Source organism: Salmo salar, chromosome ssa09 (assembly GCF_905237065.1).
Source record: "Salmo salar chromosome ssa09, Ssal_v3.1, whole genome shotgun sequence".
In the NCBI taxonomy this organism is placed as follows: Eukaryota; Metazoa; Chordata; class Actinopteri; order Salmoniformes; family Salmonidae; genus Salmo; species Salmo salar.
This window is the reverse complement of record NC_059450.1, coordinates 154,986,239-155,005,802: the sequence shown is the minus strand read 5'-3', so window position 1 is coordinate 155,005,802 and position 19,564 is coordinate 154,986,239. Positions and strand designations below refer to the sequence as shown.

The 19,564-nt window shown below is 45.3% G+C and overlaps 1 protein-coding gene across 2 annotated transcripts; it reads left to right on the top strand.

The window, feature by feature from the left end:
• Positions 1 to 6,665: 6,665 nt before the first annotated feature.
• Positions 6,666 to 11,160, top strand: LOC123744764 (acidic leucine-rich nuclear phosphoprotein 32 family member A). Of its 2 annotated transcripts, none has more exons than XM_045724871.1 (2): positions 6,666 to 6,802; positions 8,526 to 11,160. In XM_045724871.1, the coding sequence occupies exons 1-2, from the start codon at positions 6,734 to 6,736 to the stop codon at positions 9,537 to 9,539; spliced, it is 1,083 nt and encodes a 360-aa protein (XP_045580827.1). In that variant the 5' UTR covers positions 6,666 to 6,733; the 3' UTR covers positions 9,540 to 11,160. The 2 variants fall into 2 exon arrangements, with proteins under 2 accessions (XP_045580827.1, XP_045580828.1); XM_045724872.1 differs by having other exon boundaries at positions 6,666 to 7,635.
• The last annotated feature ends 8,404 nt before the right edge of the window (positions 11,161 to 19,564 follow it).

The window sequence follows — 19,564 nt, the reverse complement described above, 5'->3', positions numbered from 1 at the left end:
TAGTATTTCTATGTTTGCTTGTTTGGGATGATCTCCAATTGGAGGCAACTGGTCCTCGATGTCTCTAATTGGAGATCATATTTAAGTAGGGGTTTTTCTTCCTGGGTTTTGTGGGCGATTATGTTTGTGAGTAGTGTTTGTTCTCCTCTGCGTCACGTTTTTTTGTCTATTCAGTTATTTTTATGTATTGCGTGAGTTTCACAGAGTAAATAAAATGTGGAACTATCACCACGCTGCGTTTTGGTCCCCTCTCTACGACAGCCGTGACAGCGAGTCAACATGTTTTCAGCACTTTCATTTCCCTGATTGATCAAAACTCATTTTCTCATCCTCTCTCTCGTCTCTCTGCAGCAGACATATAGTGAGCAATATGTTTGGTACGTCAAATCGCAATATCGAACCACTATATATATATATATATATATATAGAATCGTGAAAATCACATTATATATCGTATCAGCACCTAAGTATCACGATAATCCCTGGAAGACCCCAAACCCTAGTTCACACTGGCAATGGGGGCCTGCTAACCATGCTGTGTTCTGCCACAATGTCCCCAAGCCTTTCAGACTAATGACAGCCCTAATGTACCTCCACTCATTGGAATGGATGTTGAGCAGATCAATGTTGATGTGTGATAGAAGAATTTCTATGTTTTAAGATAATGATTAAATAATTCTACCCTGAAACATAATTATTAGTGATATGGTTTATGTAGCCTGTATAATGAGTAACTAAAATGTTAAGCATAAATCTAACGAGGTTCGATTGGGTAAGAGATGAATGTGTGTGTGTGTGTGTTTAAGTAAACACCAAGGACCGTTAAACTGTGGTTGACCTGCCCTAGCTTGAACTCTGAGGGTTTATGATATGAGAGGGAGTATCCCTCAAGTTTTCCTTAATCTCAGAGGAATGGAACTGTCGGCTGGGTAATGATCTACAGTGTTGAGAGTTCTGGGGAAGAAGATAACTAACTCTCCTTAATGTTCGTGTGGATGTGTGTGCGTAAATAAAGGAGCCTGGTATATAATAGATGTCTTTGTATATGAACTGCAGAGGGCCCTCGTGAATAAACATTCTTGACTATTGTAAGCTGGGACTCTGTCTGTTTCATTCAACCACAATCTTACAAATCCCGGGTTGCAGACTGAGTATTTTAATTGAAGTTCAGTTTAAGAACATTGAGAACATAATTCTCCTAACAGTCTTTAAGTACCAGATCTGGGACCAATGGCTTTTACCTTCCAGTAGAGATAACAGCGTCACCACCATGTCTTTCTGCAGGTCCAGGAGTTCCTTCAGTAGACCAATCTGACTGGAGTCCTGCAATAAAATAATGCACACGTACACAAGCATAGAGAAGACAGTTGTTTCATAAGAATATAATCGGATATATTTTTTTTTCTTTCATTGACCATTACTTTGTGTGTTACTGTCCACTGCTAAATATCACAGATCATAACAGATCTTACGTAGCTGAACCCTGGGCTAGTTGTGTCCCTAATGAAACGCTGCTTTAGGCCAAGCAGTGGACTAGGTGTAGGGATTCAGGTGACAGAGAGCTGCTGCCACAGAGAGGATGAGGAGGATGAAGGTGAGACTGAAACTCACCTCGTAATGGGTTCTTAGTAGTAGGTTCTGCACCTCACCTTGTAGTGGGTTCTACACCTCACCTCATAATGGGTTCTACACCTCACCTCATAATGGGTTCTACACCTCACCACGTAATGGGTTCTACACCTCACCTCATAATGGGTTCTACACCTCACCACATAATGGGTTCTACACCTCACCTCATAATGGGTTCTACACCTCACCACGTAATGGGTTCTACACCTCACCTCATAATGGGTTCTACACCTCACCTCATAATGGGTTCTACACCTCACCTCATAATGGGTTCTACACCTCACCTCATAATGGGTTCTACACCTCACCACGTAATGGGTTCTACACCTCACCTCATAATGGGTTCTACACCTCACCTCATAATGGGTTCTACACCTCACCTCATAATGGGTTCTACACCTCACCACGTAATGGGTTCTACACCTCACCACGTAATGGGTTCTACACCTCACCTCATAATGGGTTCTACACCTCACCTCATAATGGGTTCTACACCTCACCTCATAATGGGTTCTACACCTCACCTCATAATGGGTTCTACACCTCACCTCATAATGGGTTCTACACCTCACCTCATAATGGGTTCTACACCTCACCTCATAATGGGTTCTACACCTCACCACGTAATGGGTTCTACACCTCACCTCATAATGGGTTCTACACCTCACCACGTAATGGGTTCTACACCTCACCTCATAATGGGTTCTACACCTCACCACGTAATGCTGGTAATTCTGTTTTATTTAAACCAGAACTTTACGAACTCTGAGTTGCAGACGGAGTATTTCAATTGAAGTTCAGTTCAGTTTATGAACATTGAGAACATAATTCTCTTAACAATGTGTTAAAAAAAACGTCTTATTCTTTGACTGTAGAGCCGTGGTTCAGGAGTAACACTCCCTCTCTCACATACCAACTTCCGGCGCCAACAGAGATGGCCGCCTTGCTTCGCGTTCCTAGGAAAATATGCGGATTTGATGTACCTTTATTTAACGAGGCATGTCAGTTAAGAACAAATTCTTATTTACAATGACGGCCTACATCGGCCAAATCCTAGCCCGGACAACGCTAGGCCAAATTGTGCACCGCCCACGGGACTCCCAATCACGGCCGGTTGTGGTACAGCCTGGAATCGAACCAGGGTCTGTAGTGACGCCTCTAGTGCCTTAGACCGCTGCGCCACTCGGGAGACCATGGAGTGAAGGTGGTCTCAGTACTGGTCAACTCCTTCACAGACGACGCTGCTCCTACAGTGCATTGGGAAATGTGCAGTTGCAAACCGTAGTCTGGCTTTTTTATGGCGGTTTTGGAGCAGTGGCTTCTTCCTTGCTGAGTGGCCTTTCAGGTTATGTCGATATAGGACTCGTTTTACTGTGGATATAGATACTTTTGTACCTGTTTCCTCCAGCATCTTCACAAGGTCCATTGCTGTTGTTCTGGGATTGATTTGCACTTTTCACACCAAAGGTAGGCCTTGAAATACATCCACAGGTACACCTCCAATTGACTCAAAGGATGTCAATTAGTCTATCAGAAGCTTCTAAAGCCATGACATAATTTTATGGAATTTTCCAAGCTGTTTAAAGGCACAGTCAACTTAGTGTATGTAACCTTCTGACCAACTGGAATTGTGATACAGTGAAATATAAGTGAAATAATTTGTCTGTAAACAATTATTGGAAAAATTACTTGTCATGCACAAAGTAGATGTCCTCACCGACTTGACAAAACTATAGTTTGTTAACAAGAAATGTGTGGAGTGGTTGAAAAAAGTTAATGACTCCAACCTAAGTGTATGTAAACTTCCGACTTCAACTGTACCTGCTGGAGCGTGTGCTATGGATGGGTGTTGCTATGGTGACCAGTGAGCTGAGATAAGGCGGAGCTTTACCTAGCAAAGACTTATAGATGACCTGGAGCCAGTGGGTTTGGCGAGGAATATGTAGCGAGGGCCAGCCAACGAGAGCATACAGGTCGCAGTGGTGGGTAGTATATGGGGCTTTGGGGACCAAACGGATGGCACTGTGATAGACTGCATCCAGTTTGCTGAGTAGAGTGTTGGAGGCTATTTTGTAAATGACATCGCCGAAGTCGAGGACCGGTAGGATAGTCAGTTTTACGAGGGTATGTTTAGCAGCGTGAGTGAAGAAGGCTTTGTTGCGAAATAGGAAGCCGATTCTAGATTTAATTTTGGATTGGAGATGCTTAATATGAGTCTGGAAGGAGAGTTTACAGTCTAGCCAGACACCTAGGTATTTGTAGTTGTCCACATATTCTAAGTCAGAATCGTCCAGAGAAGTGATACTAGTCGGGCGGGCGGGTGCGGGCAGCGATCGGTTGAATTTAAGAGCAGTTGGAGGCCACGGGAGGAGTGTTGTATGGCATTGAAGCTTGTCTGGAGGTTAGTTAACACAATGTCCAAAGAAGGGCCAGATGTATACAGAATTGTGTCGTCTGCGTATAGGTGGATCAAGGAATCACGCGCAGCAAGAGCGACATCGTTGATATATACAGAGAAAATAGTCGGCCCAAGAATTGAACCCTGTGGTACCCCCATAGAGACTGCCAGAGGTCCGGACAACAGGTCCTCTGATTTGACACACTGAACTCGATCTGAGAAGTAGTTGAACCAGGCGAGGCAGTCATTTGAGAAACCAAGACTGTTGAGTCTGCCGATAAGAATACGGTGATTGACATAGTCGAAAAGCCTTGGCCAGGTCGATGAAGACGGCTGCACAGTACTGTGTTTTATTGATGGCGGTTATGATATCGTTTAGGACCTTGAGCGTGGCTGAGGTGCACCCGCGACCAGCTCGGAAACCGGATTGCACAGCGGAGAAGGTACGGTGGGATTCGAAATGGTCAGTGATCTGTTTAATAACTTTTGAAAGGCAGGGCAGGATGGATATAGGTCTGTAACAGTTTGGGTCTAGAGTGTCACCCCTTCCAATCTTTAGGAATCTCGGACGATACAAAAGAGAAGTTGAACAGACTAGTAATAGGGGTTGCAACAATGGCGGCAGATAATTTTTAGAAAGAGAGGGTCCAGATTGTCTAGCCTAGCTGATTTGTACGGGTCCAGGTTTTCAGACCATCTGCTATCTGGTTTTGGGTGAAGGAGAATCTGGGGAGGCTTGGGCCAGTTGCTGCAGGGGGTGCAGAGCTGTTGGCCGGGGTTGGGGTAGCCAGGTGGAAAGCATGGCCAGCCGTAGAGAAATGCTTATTGAAATTCTCAATTATCGTGGATTTATAGGTGGTGACAGTGTTTCCTAGCCTCAGTGCAGTGGGCAGCTGGGAGGAGGTGCTCTTATTCTCCATGGACTTTACAGTGTCCCAGAACTTTTTGGAGTTAAGAGCTACAGGATGCAAATGTCTGTTTGAAAAAGCTAGCCTTTGCTTTCCTAACTGACTGTGCGTATTGATTCCTGACTTCCCTGAAAACAGATTGATCTGTTTGGCTGGGCGGCCAGCTCTAGGAAGAGTCTTGGTGGTTCCAAACTTCTTCCATTTAATAATGATGGAGGCCACTGTGTTGTTGCGGACCTTAAATGCTGCAGACATTTCTGGTACCCTTCCCCAGATCTGTGCCTTGACACAATCCTGTCTCAGAGCTCTACAGAAGATTCCTTCAACCTCATGGCTTGGTTTTTGGTCTGACATGCACTGTCAACTGTGGGACCTTATATAGACAGGTGTGTGCCTTTCCAAATCATATCCAATCAATTGAATTTACCACAGGTGGACTCCAATCAAGATGTAGAAACATCTCAAGGATGATCAATGGAAACAGGATGCACCTGAGCTCAATTTCGAGTCTCATAGCAAAGGGTCTGAATACTTATGTAAATTATATATCTGTTTTAAATGTTTTATACATTTGCACATTTTTCTAAAAACCTGTTTTTGCTTTGTCATTATGGGGTATTATGTGTAAATTGATGAGAAAAAAGGGGTCTGAATATGCACACAAACTTTGGACAACTGTTAAATAGGCATATTGCAATCAAGAGAATTTTTGCATGATATTTGTTGTTTAAACCTCGGGTTGAAGATGATTCACTTGTTCTTATTTACCATCTAGAATGATAAGAGATTGAGTAGGTGGACAGAAACACCTGCGGATATAAACTGTAACCAGAATAAAGAATGAACACGTGAGAGAAAAATCTAAAATACTGTTAGAAATTAGCAAAAATGTACAACTAATAATACATTATGTACATTATTTTATTAAAGGAGAATCCATTAAGCTTCTTCTTTACTATACATTCCTCTTGCCATAGGTCTTCTGGAAGAATAGAACACTTGACCTGGTCATTGTCACCAAACCCCCTCTCACCTATGATGTTGGGCCAATAAACCAAAACCTTCTTGTTCCATATTCAGTCAGTTCCTACTATAACCATGTCACCGAGGTAATCCGAATTGTTAACCTCTCATTGTGGCTCCGGATCAACCTTTCAGCGACCTCAACCTACCGATAGCAAAAATATCTCGAAATGTATTCGATTTTTATTTATGAACTAATCTATGCGGTTATAAAATCCCGAATCGGTAGTATACGGCAGTCACCGAAGGGTTCGCTGTCTGATTCACCGAGCTATAATAAGAACTGGGTCTGACTCGTTCTCCTCTCTTCGTGTCACAGGGAACTCTGTACCATGCTGGCGACCAGGTCTGCGGCTAAATTGAAGTCGCCCTATTTTCATCCTAGGTGTGCGGTAGCTACAGTAGTACATGCGCAAAACCCAAGTCGTTAACTGGACTTTAAATTGAGGATCTGGCCATAAAACTATTAACTGCTAATCAAGTGGAAGACCACACACACACATAAATAATACAGTATTATAACTGTAGCATACCGTCGACTACACGTGACTGTGGAGAGCTTTAACTGTATCCACCGGGGAGCCAGAGACCAATCAATGACGTGTTTCCGAAGCGTCGATTTACCGACGTGTTTACAGACGGAAGAAGGAAAAACAACTTTATATCGGAGTTGTCTCGAGATGGCTATGCATTTTCGTGGCATAAGGCTAGTAATCATATCATTTCTCCATTGAATACAGACGGTCGACGTAAACAACCCTCGTCGAATATTCAATGCTGGATTACAATAATGAGATGCATCCACCAATCCAAAGAAAGGAAAGGCGGAAGTTAGGCAGCCCGGTGAGTCGCTTTGTGGACAACGACTCCCATCGTTAGGTCCGGAGAGACATATATAAACCTGTCAGTATAGCCATAATCTTTGATAATAAAAGTAAATGAACAAAGAAGTAGACCAGACCCAGCTGCTATTGCATTTGGTGTCTATAAGAGACATCTCGTTAAGTAGACCGGAACTGACCTTTTTTTGTTGTTGTTGTAAACGGCGAGTGAACCATCTTAATTTATCCACCATCTTTGGTGTGTTCAGGAGGAAGTGGAACATGTAAACACACAACAATGTCAGCCGTAGACCTAGTGCTCTGCAGCCAGACCTTACTTCTGCACAGTTATCAAGCTATATCAGACCCATATCCATCCATACAGAACACTTGTCGGCTCTGCGGTCAAAATCTGCTCATCAAGGGGACATTACAGGCAACACGAAGAATATTTGACAAGCCTAAAGCCTCAAAGGAAAAAGGTTATGTGATAGATTCCTTGCCACCGGTTTAGTGCTAACTGAAGCACCAGGGGTGAAATCGGGCAGAATTTGTGCAAAGTGTTATAGACTATTTCTCAGGATAGAGGAATCTGTAAGCGTTTTAAAGAAATGGCAATCGGAGCATCAGACACCGGGGACGAGCAAGAAGAGGAAGCGTGAACGGGAACCGAGTCCATCTGAAACAGACAAGGGAACCAAGAAGACATCTGAACGGGAACCGAGTCCATCTGGAACAGACAAGGGAGCCAAGAAGACATCTGAACGGGAACCGAGTCCATCTGAAACAGACCGGGCTGCCAAGAAGACATGTCCTCCCTATAAAAAGGTTCCCCCGAGGAGCAGTCTTGTCGAGGTAGTTATACTGACCAACTAGCCCAACATTGGACTAAAGGAGCCTAACGTTACTCCATAGTCCAAGGACCTTAGACATTATGACTAAAGGGCGAATTGGCTCAGGAAGCCAAAAACATCCAAATACTCCCATCTAATCGCGAATCGATTCTCAATTTCGGTACGATTCTAGAAACATAAATCCGTATACTTTCATATCCAAAATAATTTCACAAATACAAAATACACTCTTAATGTATAGCGTTTGAACAGTTGCAGCCGTCAGTATTTTTCAGTTACAACACATTGTTGCTTTTACTCATAGGTGTTCAGAGACAGCAGACAGCAAAATAGCTCAGGACTCTGTCTTCTGTTTGTTTTCAGTAAATAAGCGCTGTAACATGGAAATATGGCCGTGTGAGATCTCTCTCTATAAAGGTGGAACAATTTAACCTTTCGTGTTTAAAAAATAAAATAAAAATGTATTTCTCGCCGATATGAAATACGGTTATTTTAATGCTACCAAAAAACCGTACCGCAAGCGATGCATGTTAATGTTAAGACCAAGCATAGCTCTTAAAGCAACATGCATCACATTATTTAAATTTGACATTTTTGTCATTTAGCAGACGCTCTTATCCAGAGCGACTTACAGTAGTGAATGCATACATTTCATACATTTCTTTTTTTTCCTGTACTGGTCCCCCGTGGGAATCGAACCCACAACCCTGGCGTTGCAAACACCATGCTCTACCAACTGAGCTACAGGGAAGGCATCACCTAGCCAACTACAAAGTGCACCCCCCCCCTTCCTCCCAAAACCACATGCATATACTTGTACTGTAGTTTTCCTGCCTACTGTATTTTCATTATAATACTGTATTAGTCTATTAATTTCACATTATTTTGCAGGTTGTCATAACATACCCTAACCAATTGGATCCAAAGCTGAAAAAGAGGGTTGAGAAGGTTTCATCCGAATTTTCCGGAATGGTTGAAAACTTGGCAAAAGGCAAATTGACGACATTTGTCAGGTTAGCCTTGACGAATGAAACCATGTGTCAAGAAATCAGAAAGCAGATGACACAGAAAATAGAAGCAGAGGTCAAGGCATATGCAAGACCCTTAAATTACCTGACTTGTGCTGAACCTTGCATCTTGAGTAGTACCTCGTTGGAGAATATGAAGTGTTTTTCATACAAAGCGTTGGATGATGAGTTGTCCAAGAAGACACCATGGCTTTATACCACCATCAATACTGCAACAGGTGGATCCACCATCCATAACTGTGTAGCCGCCTCTGTGGCCCTGAGAGGTAGAAACCCCAGGCTTTCTGCACTGGCCTATGTCATCAACTCCACACTGACCCAAGGAGGGGTTAAGCCCATTTTCAAAAGACTCTCTAAGATGGGCATAACAACCACACACAGCAATGTCCTAAATAAGCAGAAAGAGATGAAGGCAGCTGGGTACAACATCAACATCAAATGCTGGAGGGAGGACTGTGAGCTGTTTTTCCAACATAGTATCAACGGTGAAGTCTGCCCACGACCACCTCCTACTGCTAAACCGACAGAGGAGACCGGAAGAGAGGAAGAAGAGGAGGAGGACAAGGGTCCAGTGGAGGATGAGTTTGAAATAGAGCTGGACTGGGGTCCACTGGAGGAAGAGGGTGAAGGAGATGAGGAAGAGTGGAGTCCACTGTCAGAAGAGACAGAAAGAGAGGAGGACAGAGGATCTACAGTGGAGGAAGAGAGAGGAGAGGAGAAAGCCCGGGGTTCCCTGCTAGGAGAGACAGAAAGAGAGGAAGAGGGACAAACATTATCAGCACTAGAAGGAAATGACAGACAGGAAGAGGATTCTGATTCAACAGTGGATTCAGAGACTGAATACTTTGGATTAAACCTCACCTGTGAGAGTGATTAGAGAAGTAGCCTAACAAAGAGTCTGTAGATTACAGATCTAGACCTGGGCTACATCTCTGAACAACAAGGCCCTAATCATAGAATACATCCCAAATGGCACCCTATTCCCTTTATAGTGCACTACTTTTGACCAGGGCCATTTGGGACAGAATCATACAGTGAAATTACTCATGTTGAGGGGGGTCAGGATGTGAGGTCTACTGTTCCTGGTGTATTGAGGGGGTCAGGATGTGAGGTCTACTGTTCCTGGTGTATTGAGGGGTCAGGATGTGAGGTCTACTGTTCCTGGTGTATTGAGGGGGTCAGGATGTGAGGTCTACTGTTCCTGGTGTATTGAGGGGTCAGGATGTGAGGTCTACTGTTCCTGGTGTGTTGAGGGGGTCAGGATGTGATGTCTACTGTTCCTGGTGTATTGAGGGGTCAGGATGTGAGGTCTACTGTTCCTGGTGTGTTGAGGGGTCAGGATGTGAGGTCTACTGTTCCTGGTGTATTGAGGGGTCAGGATGTGAGGTCTACTGTTCCTGGTGTATTGAGGGGTCAGGATGTGAGGTCTACTGTTCCTGGTGTGTTGAGGGGGTCAGGATGTGAGGTCTACTGTTCCTGGTGTGTTGAGGGGTCAGGATGTGAGGTCTACTGTTCCTGGTGTATTGAGGGGTCAGGATGTGAGGTCTACTGTTCCTGGTGTGTTGAGGGGGTCAGGATGTGAGGTCTACTGTTCCTGGTGTATTGAGGGGTCAGGATGTGAGGTCTACTGTTCCTGGTGTGTTGAGGGGTCAGGATGTGAGGTCTACTGTTCCTGGTGTGTTGAGGGGGTCAGGATGTGAGGTCTACTGTTCCTGGTGTATTGAGGGGTCAGGATGTGAGGTCTACTGTTCCTGGTGTGTTGAGGGGGTCAGGATGTGAGGTCTACTGTTCCTGGTGTGTTGAGGGGTCAGGATGTGAGGTCTACTGTTCCTGGTGTGTTGAGGGGTCAGGATGTGAGGTCTACTGTTCCTGGTGTATTGAGGGGTCAGGATGTGAGGTCTACTGTTCCTGGTGTGTTGAGGGGGTCAGGATGTGAGGTCTACTGTTCCTGGTGTGTTGAGGGGTCAGGATGTGAGGTCTACTGTTCCTGGTGTGTTGAGGGGGTCAGGATGTGAGGTCTACTGTTCCTGGTGTGTTGAGGGGGTCAGGATGTGAGGTCTACTGTTCCTGGTGTATTGAGGGGTCAGGATGTGAGGTCTACTGTTCCTGGTGTGTTGAGGGGTCAGGATGTGAGGTCTACTGTTCCTGGTGTGTTGAGGGGGTCAGGATGTGAGGTCTACTGTTCCTGGTGTATTGAGGGGTCAGGATGTGAGGTCTACTGTTCCTGGTGTGTTGAGGGGGTCAGGATGTGAGGTCTACTGTTCCTGGTGTATTGAGGGGTTAGGATGTGAGGTCTACTGTTCCTGGTGTGTTGAGGGGGTCAGGATGTGAGGTCTACTGTTCCTGGTGTGTTGAGGGGTCAGGATGTGAGGTCTACTGTTCCTGGTGTGTTGAGGGGGTCAGGATGTGAGTACAGTGTGTTGAGGGGGTCAGGATGTGAGTACAGTGTGTTGAGGGGGTCAGGATGTGAGTACAGTGTGTTGAGGGGGTCAGGATGTGAGTACAGTGTGTTGAGGGGGTCAGGATGTGAGTACAGTGTGTTGAGGGGGTCAGGATGTGAGTACAGTGTGTGTGTTGAGGGGGTCAGGATGTGAGTACAGTGTGTTGAGGGGTCAGGATGTGAGTACAGTGTGTTGAGGGGTCAGGATGTGAGTACAGTGTGTTGAGGGGTCAGGATGTGAGTACAGTGTGTTGAGGGGGTCAGGATGTGAGTACAGTGTGTGTTGAGGGGTCAGGATGTGAGTACAGTGTGTGTTGAGGGGTCAGGATGTGAGTACAGTGTGTGTTGAGGGGTCAGGATGTGAGTACAGTGTGTTGAGGGGTCAGGATGTGAGTACAGTGTGTTGAGGGGGTCAGGATGTGAGTACAGTATATTGAGGGGTCAGGATGTGAGTACAGTGTGTTGAGGGGTCAGGATGTGAGTACAGTGTGTTGAGGGGTCAGGATGTGAGTACAGTGTGTTGAGGGGGTCAGGATGTGAGTACAGTGTGTGTTGAGGGGTCAGGATGTGAGGTCTACTGTCGTGTGTTGAGGGGGTCAGGATGTGAGTACAGTGTGTTGAGGGGTCAGGATGTGAGTACAGTGTGTATTGAGGGGGTCAGGATGTGAGTACAGTGTGTATTGAGGGGTCAGGATGTGAGTACAGTGTGTATTGAGGGGTCAGGATGTGAGTACAGTGTGTATTGAGGGGGTCAGGATGTGAGTACAGTGTGTTGAGGGGTCAGGATGTGAGTACAGTGTGTATTGAGGGGGTCAGGATGTGAGTACAGTGTGTTGAGGGGTCAGGATGTGAGTACAGTGTGTATTGAGGGGGTCAGGATGTGAGTACAGTGTGTATTGAGGGGGTCAGGATGTGAGTACAGTGTGTTGAGGGGTCAGGATGTGAGTACAGTGTGTTGAGGGGGTCAGGATGTGAGTACAGTGTGTTGAGGGGGTCAGGATGTGAGTACAGTGTGTTGAGGGGGTCAGGATGTGAGTACAGTGTGTTGAGGGGTCAGGATGTGAGTACAGTGTGTATTGAGGGGTCAGGATGTGAGTACAGTGTGTTTGAGGGGGTCAGGATGTGAGTACAGTGTGTTGAGGGGGTCAGGAGGTGAGTACAGTGTGTTGAGGGGGTCAGGATGTGAGTACAGTGTGTTGAGGGGGTCAGGATGTGAGTACAGTGTGTTTACAACGGTATTAAAGAGACCAGCTCCATTTAGATGTTCAATTCAAACTTTATTTTTTGTTATTTGGTACTTCCCCAAATGGCACCCTATTCCCTATATAGGATTCTGGTCAGAAGGAATGCACTGAATGAATAGGGTGTCATTTGTGACGAAACCCTTGAATAGAAAAATGAATAAAAAATAAACCTATATCCAGTATTCCATAGAGGGGTCTGTTCATGTCTGGGTTATTGTTCAGGAAACAGAGGTCTTACCTGAACCTGTCCAATAAGAACACAGGTTTTTGTTTTGCTACATCGTGTTCTACTGAATAGGACCCTGTTACCACGACACTATCAATGATGTCACGGTCACATGTTTGGCCTGTAGCCCTCAGGGACAGGTCTGTGTTCTTGTGGCTGGGACAGATGGCGTCTCCAGGTTAGGGTATGGTAAGGTGCCTGGGAACCACAAACATCCACTTTGTTATGTCCATGTTGTTATAATTATATTTAATTTGGGATTTGTTCTCAATTAATTATCTGGGTAAATAAAGGTTAGACGAACACAAGATTTGACCTGTCTTTATCATGATGGACACCAGGCAGCCACCCATACAGCCTTGTAAATGATGATGGCAGACATTTTGTTTTCCAAAACTCACCAAATGTCTGCATCTCCCACAGCACGATGCCAAATGCCCACACGTCCCCCTTGAAGCTGTAATAGTTGGTTTTCTGACCGGCCAGGTCACAGTGCACCCACCACCTGTAAGTACAGGTCAGAGATCAGGACTAATAAATGTTCTGTAGCTGTGTGTATGGGTTACTGTCTGTAAGAAATGATCGTAGGTCACAGTGCACCACCTGGAACACAGACCCCAGATCATTTACTGTCTGTCTAATGTCAGGTCCCAAACCAGTAATGCAGGTGGCAGTTGGTGTCATAAGGAATGAGTGGGAGGAGGAGGAAACTGGCTTCCATTTTGGATCGGAGGTGTTCCATGGCCAGTGTGATGTGATAAGAGGTGATGGTGAGCAGGCTCTGTAGCTCAGGGTCAGGGGTCATCTCGTCTCTGTGGGTCTGAAGGAAGCGCCAACACACAGGACTCTGGGAGAACTACACACAGGACTCTGGGAGATCGACACACAGGACTCTGGGAGAACGACACACAGGGCTCTGGGAGATCGACACACAGGACTCTGGGAGAACGACACACAGGACTCTGGGAGAACGACACACAGGACTCTGGGAGATCGACACACAGGACTCTGGGAGATCAACACACAGGACTCTGGGAGATCAACACACAGGACTCTGGGAGATCACCACATAACACAGAATTCATGATGTTGTAGTAAATATGTTATAGATGTGCCACTCGTTTCTATTCCTTATGGAGACTAATATAAATAATAACGACTCCCAAAGTGGTAGATTATCACACAGTATTTTTTTCTTATTTTGGTCATGGGAGGATGGTCAGTTTCTCATTTGGGTCTCAGGCTGAAAAAGTTTAAGAACCCCAAATGTAGGGAATAGGCTGCCATTTGAGATACAAACTGTGTGACCTTACCCCCACTAAAGCAGTGTCTCGTTGCCCCCTCAGTCTCAATGGACATTTCATCTCTGGTCATTATGGGTATAAGATTATCAAGGAGTGGACTGGTGGTAGCCTAGCCTAGCGTTCCCTCTTTGATGAGCTGGTGGTAGCCTAGCCTAGTGTTCCCTCTGATCTGGTGGTAGCGTAGCCTAGCGTTCCCTCTGTGGTGTTCCCTCTTTGATGAGCTGGTGGTAGCCTAGTGTTCCCTCTTTGGTGATCTGGTGGTAGCCTAGCCTAGTGTTCCCTCTTTGGTGATCTGGTGGTAGCGTAGCCTAGCGTTCCCTCTTTGGTGATCTGGTGGTAGCGTAGCCTAGCGTTCCCTCTTTGGTGGTCTGGTGGTAGCGTAGCCTAGCGTTCCCTCTTTGGTGATCTGGTGGTAGCGTAGCCTAGCGTTCCCTCTTTGGTGATCTGGTGGTAGCGTAGCCTAGCGTTCCCTCTTTGGTGATCTGGTGGTAGCGTAGCCTAGCGTTCCCTCTTTGGTGGTCTGGTGGTAGCGTAGCCTAGCGTTCCCTCTTTGGTGGTCTGGTGGTAGCGTAGCCTAGCTTTCCCTCTTTGGTGATCTGGTGGTAGCGTAGCCTAGCGTTCCCTCTTTGGTGATCTGGTGGTAGCGTAGCCTAGCGTTCCCTCTTTGGTGATCTGGTGGTAGCGTAGCCTAGCGTTCCCTCTTTGGTGGTCTGGTGGTAGCGTAGCCTAGCGTTCCCTCTTTGGTGATCTGGTGGTAGCGTAGCCTAGCGTTCCCTCTTTGGTGATCTGGTGGTAGCGTAGCCTAGCGTTCCCTCTTTGGTGGTCTGGTGGTAGCGTAGCCTAGCGTTCCCTCTTTGGTGATCTGGTGGTAGCGTAGCCTAGCGTTCCCTCTTTGGTGATCTGGTGGTAGCTCCTCAGGGCCCTCTCTCTCCCCAGCTTCTCTCTCCCCAGGCTCTCTGCTCCTGAGGGCCCTCTCTTTCCCCAGCCTCTCCTCAGGGCCCTACCCACCCGTTTAACCCTACCCACCCCACCCGTCTAACCCTACCTACCTGTCTAACCCTACCCACCTACCTACCCACCTGTCCTCTTAAAAGAGCACCTGGTGAGGCTACATCCGTTCCATAACACTCCACATTAAACTGTAAACTGGCACTGCCCAACAATAGACAGACGTCGTCTCGGCCTAACTCACCGAATCGCTGTAAACAAGAGACCCGAAAGCCTGCTATTGTGTTTCTCTGCCAGTATCTGAGAGAAAGTCAGAACCCTTGAAGAGAAGACACTCGTTGAGAGAAAAACAGACATACATTAAACACATCATGCGGTGTTATTGGAATCAGTAGGAGGGGTATGGTTTGTGTGTGAACCACACTTCCTGGAGGGGGAAATGCACAGGTGCATCCCGTGGTTCTGAAAACCCCTGACACTGAGCCGTCTGACAGAGACATTTACAGCGTCTATATGATGAACACTTAGGTCTACTAAATGTTGAGGAACTTTCTGTATCGTGACAGCCTTCTGGTAGGCCGTCATTGTAAATAAGAATTTGTTCTTAACTGACTTGCCTAGTTAAATAAAATATAGTATTACTTTTTGGTCAGTCGGGCCAATTATGGGCAGTGAAGGATATTATGAAGATGACAGCTAATAGACATCTTCAGTTGGAAAGAGATGCTTCACAGTGAAGTCTGGACTCCTATCATTCACATAGTTTAATATGGTGGGTGTGGATTTGAAAGTTCTTGTTTCCCAAATGGCACCCTATTCCCTATAGAGTGCACTAATTTTGACCAGGGCCTATAGGGAATAGGGTGCCATTTGGGACGTAAACTGCTGTCAGGTATACCGTAAAATTTCACGCTGGGCGTCTTTGTTTCGGGGAAGGATGTTCCGTTAGAGCTAGCTGGTCCGGTCCGTCAGAACTAGCAGCTCCTAGCTGGTCCGGTCCGCAGAAAGAAAACCGGGCTTCAGTGGAGGGCTGTGGTTTCCTCTCGCATTCAGAAAGTATTCAGACCCCTTGACTTTTTACACATTGTTACATTACAGCTATATTCTAAAATTGATTTAATCTTATTTTTTTGATTTACTCAATCTACACACAACACCCCACAATGACAAAGCGAAAACAGGTTTTCCAGAAATGTTAGCAAATGTATAAAAAATAAAATACCTTATTTACATAGGTATTCAGACCCTTTGCTTTGAGCTCAGGTACATCCTGTTTCCATTGATCATCCTTGATGTTTCAACAACTTGGAGTCCACCTGTGGTAAATTTAATTGATAGGACATGATCTGGAAAGGCACACATCTGTCTATATAGGTGTGTGCAGTTGACAGTGCATGTCAGAGCAAAAACCAAGCCATGAGGTCAAAGGAATTGTCCGTAGAGCTCCGAGACAGGATTATGTCGAGGCACAGATCTGGGGAAGGGTACCAAAACATTTCTGCAGCATTGAAGATCCCCAAGAACACAGTGGCCTCCATCATTCTTAAATGGAAGAAGTTTGGAACCACCAAGACTCTTCCTAGAGCTGGTCACCCGGCCAAACTGAGCAATCGGGGGAGAAGGGCTAAGGGGAGTGACCAAGAACCCGATGGTCACTCTGACAGAGCTCCAGAGTTCCTCTGTGGAGATGGGAGAACCTTCCAGAAGGACAACCATCTCTGCAGCACTCCACCAATCAGGCCTTTATGGTCGAGCGGCCAGCCTCAAGTCACTCCTCAGTAAAAAGCACGACAGCCCGTTTGAAGTTTGCCAAAAGGCACCTAAAGACTCCTAGACCATGAGAAACATTATTCTCTGGTCTGATGAAACCAAGATTGAACTATTTGGCCTGAATGCAAAGCATCACACATCTGGAGGAAATATGGCACCATCCCTACGGTGAAGCATGGTGGTGGCAACATCATGCTGTGAGGATGTTTTTCAGTGGCAGGGACTGGGAGACTAGTCAGGATCGAGGGAAAGATGAACGGAGCAAAGTACAGAGAGATCCTTGATGAAAAGCCGCTCCAGACCGCTCAGGACCTCAGACTGGGGGCGAAGGTTCACCTTCCAACAGGACAACGACCCAAAGCACACAGCCAAAACAACGCAGGAGTGGCTTCGGGACAATTCTCTGAATATTCTTGAGTGGCCCAGACAGAACCTGGACTTGAACCCGATCAAATCTGAAAATAGCTGTGCATCCAAGCTGACAGAGCTTGAGAGGAAATGGGAGAAACTCCCCAAATACAGGTGTGCCAAGCTTGTAGCGTCATACCCAAGAAGACTCAAGGCTGTAATCGCTGCCAAAGGTGCTTCAACAAAGTACTGAGTAAAGGGTCTGAATACTTATGTAAATGTGATAGTTTTGTTATTTTGATAAATTAGCAAACATTTCTAAATTTTTTTTTGTCATTATGGGGTATTGTGTGTAGAAGGATGAGGGGGAAAAAAATATATATTTTAGAATAAGGCTGTAACGTAACCATGTGGGAAAAAAAGTCAAGAGGTCTGAATACTTTCCCGAAGGCACTGTCGACTAACTCAACTCACAGAAAGAGACCCGGGCTTCAGTAGAGGGCTGTGGTTTCCTCTCACATACACCAACTCAACTCACAGGCTGTGCCTGCTGCAAGCATGATTGGAGCCCTCCCACACTCTTCACACACACAAACCAACCCATTAACTGAATTCCTTAATTGCATCTGATTTATTGAATGTGTTGCTTAGTTACAGATCAACAGTATCATCACTCCATATACAACTACATTATTATTATTTTTTTTTTTTACAGTTCACATTCAAATATATCCATTTTAAATGGCTTATTTACAAAACACTTGATGTACATTTTCAAAGTCAGTGCAATGTTATTTTTACAAAACAAACAAAAAAGTAATTTCATTAAATACATATTTTTCCCCGATCCATCAAAAATAAAGGAAGACGTGGAAAAACAACTTCAGTAGTAGACTACCTGTCAACGGGTCATACCATACTGCCACAGAGCGAGGGGTGTTCACTGTTCAGTTAATACATTAACCCTGGTTCTGTACGGGATTGAAATGCTCATATGAGTGTTTTAAAAGAAGACATCAGCCTGGAATCAGAACATTTAACTGACTGAATCTGAAGTGAACAAACCGTGGAATGAGGCAGGGTTACAGGCTGGTCGTCTCTGTGCTTGCTGGTACAAGAGGACTGAAGATGGTGGTACAAGCCTGGTATAGATCGGTTTTGTCCCAAACAGCACCCTATTCTGTACACAGTGCACTACTTTTGACCAGAGCCCTACGGGCCCTAGTCAAAAGCAGTGCACGATTATAAGGAATTACATTAGGGAATATGGTGCCATTTCAGACACAGACCTCATTTTCCCGTCTCGCTTAAAACAGGGCGCATGTAGCCCAGCAGCAACAGGTACGTTCAGAGTCACTACAAACCAAGTCCAAAATAGGGCACTACATAGGGTATAAGGTGCCATTTGTAGAAAGCAGTTCAGATATCCACACTAACTTGGTAATGAAGCAGGCATTCTAAGTGCTATGCTTGTATAAACATTGGAACATGGGCCTGTTCTGATCGCCACAAAACAGTTCCCTTTGAGTGAAGTGATGTATTTTAAAATGTTGGGGACAACATTCTCTCCCTCTCTCTCTACAATATTCAATAGTTAGACATCGTTTTACAGTGGGGGGTGGGGAGAAATATATATATATTTTTTAAATACAAAAGAACGTTCAGTAATGCAATTTTACATTAGTCTCACAAAGAAAAATAAACACTTCATCCAGCGAATCAATGACGATCAGCCTATCCCCTCCTCACAAATAGGGCAGCAGCCTATCCCCCTCCTCACAAATAGGGCAGCAGCCTATCCCCTCCTCACAAATAGGGCAGCAGCCTATCCCCCTCCTCACAAATAGGGCAGCAGCCTATCCCCCTCCTCACAAATAGGGCAGCAGCCTATCCCCCTCCTCACAAATAGGGCAGCAACAACAGTTGGATTTAAAATCACCTAACATTCTCTTGAATGATGCTGGGAGAAAACTTCACTATAAGAGAGACTCTTTCACAGCTAAAATCATAAATAAATGAAAACCATGAAAACATTCAGTTGTTCTCCAGGTGAGAAAACAGACATCTGTTCACAGTGGTGATCTGAAAAGAAGGTCGCTCGACACAACAGCTGCTACCGTGGGTTATGACATGTTATGGCATTCGTATGACAGTGCTAGGAAGACCATATATTTTTTTATTTAACTAGGCAAGTCAGTTAAAGAACAAATTCATATTTACAATGACAGCCTAGGAACAGTGGGTTAACTGCCTTGTTCAGGGGAAGAACGACAGATTTGTACCTTGTCAGCTCAGGGATTCGATCTTGCAACCTTTCGGTTACTAGTCCAACGCTCTGACCACTTGGCTACCCTGCCACCCATATGACAACACACCTTTCGAGTAGTGTTTTACGACAGATTATTTTATCTAGCAGCTGATGGTAATGGTAAAAACATAGGATTGTTTAGGGAACAGAGTGGTGAGGACACTAGCTCACCAATCGCATGGAAAATGTGACGCAAGGCATCAGAAATGACAACCTATTCCTCGAATACAGAGTTTCGGGAAAAGTATTCACACCCCTTGACTTCGTCCATATTTTGTGTTTCAGCCTGATTTTAAAATGGAATAAAATATATA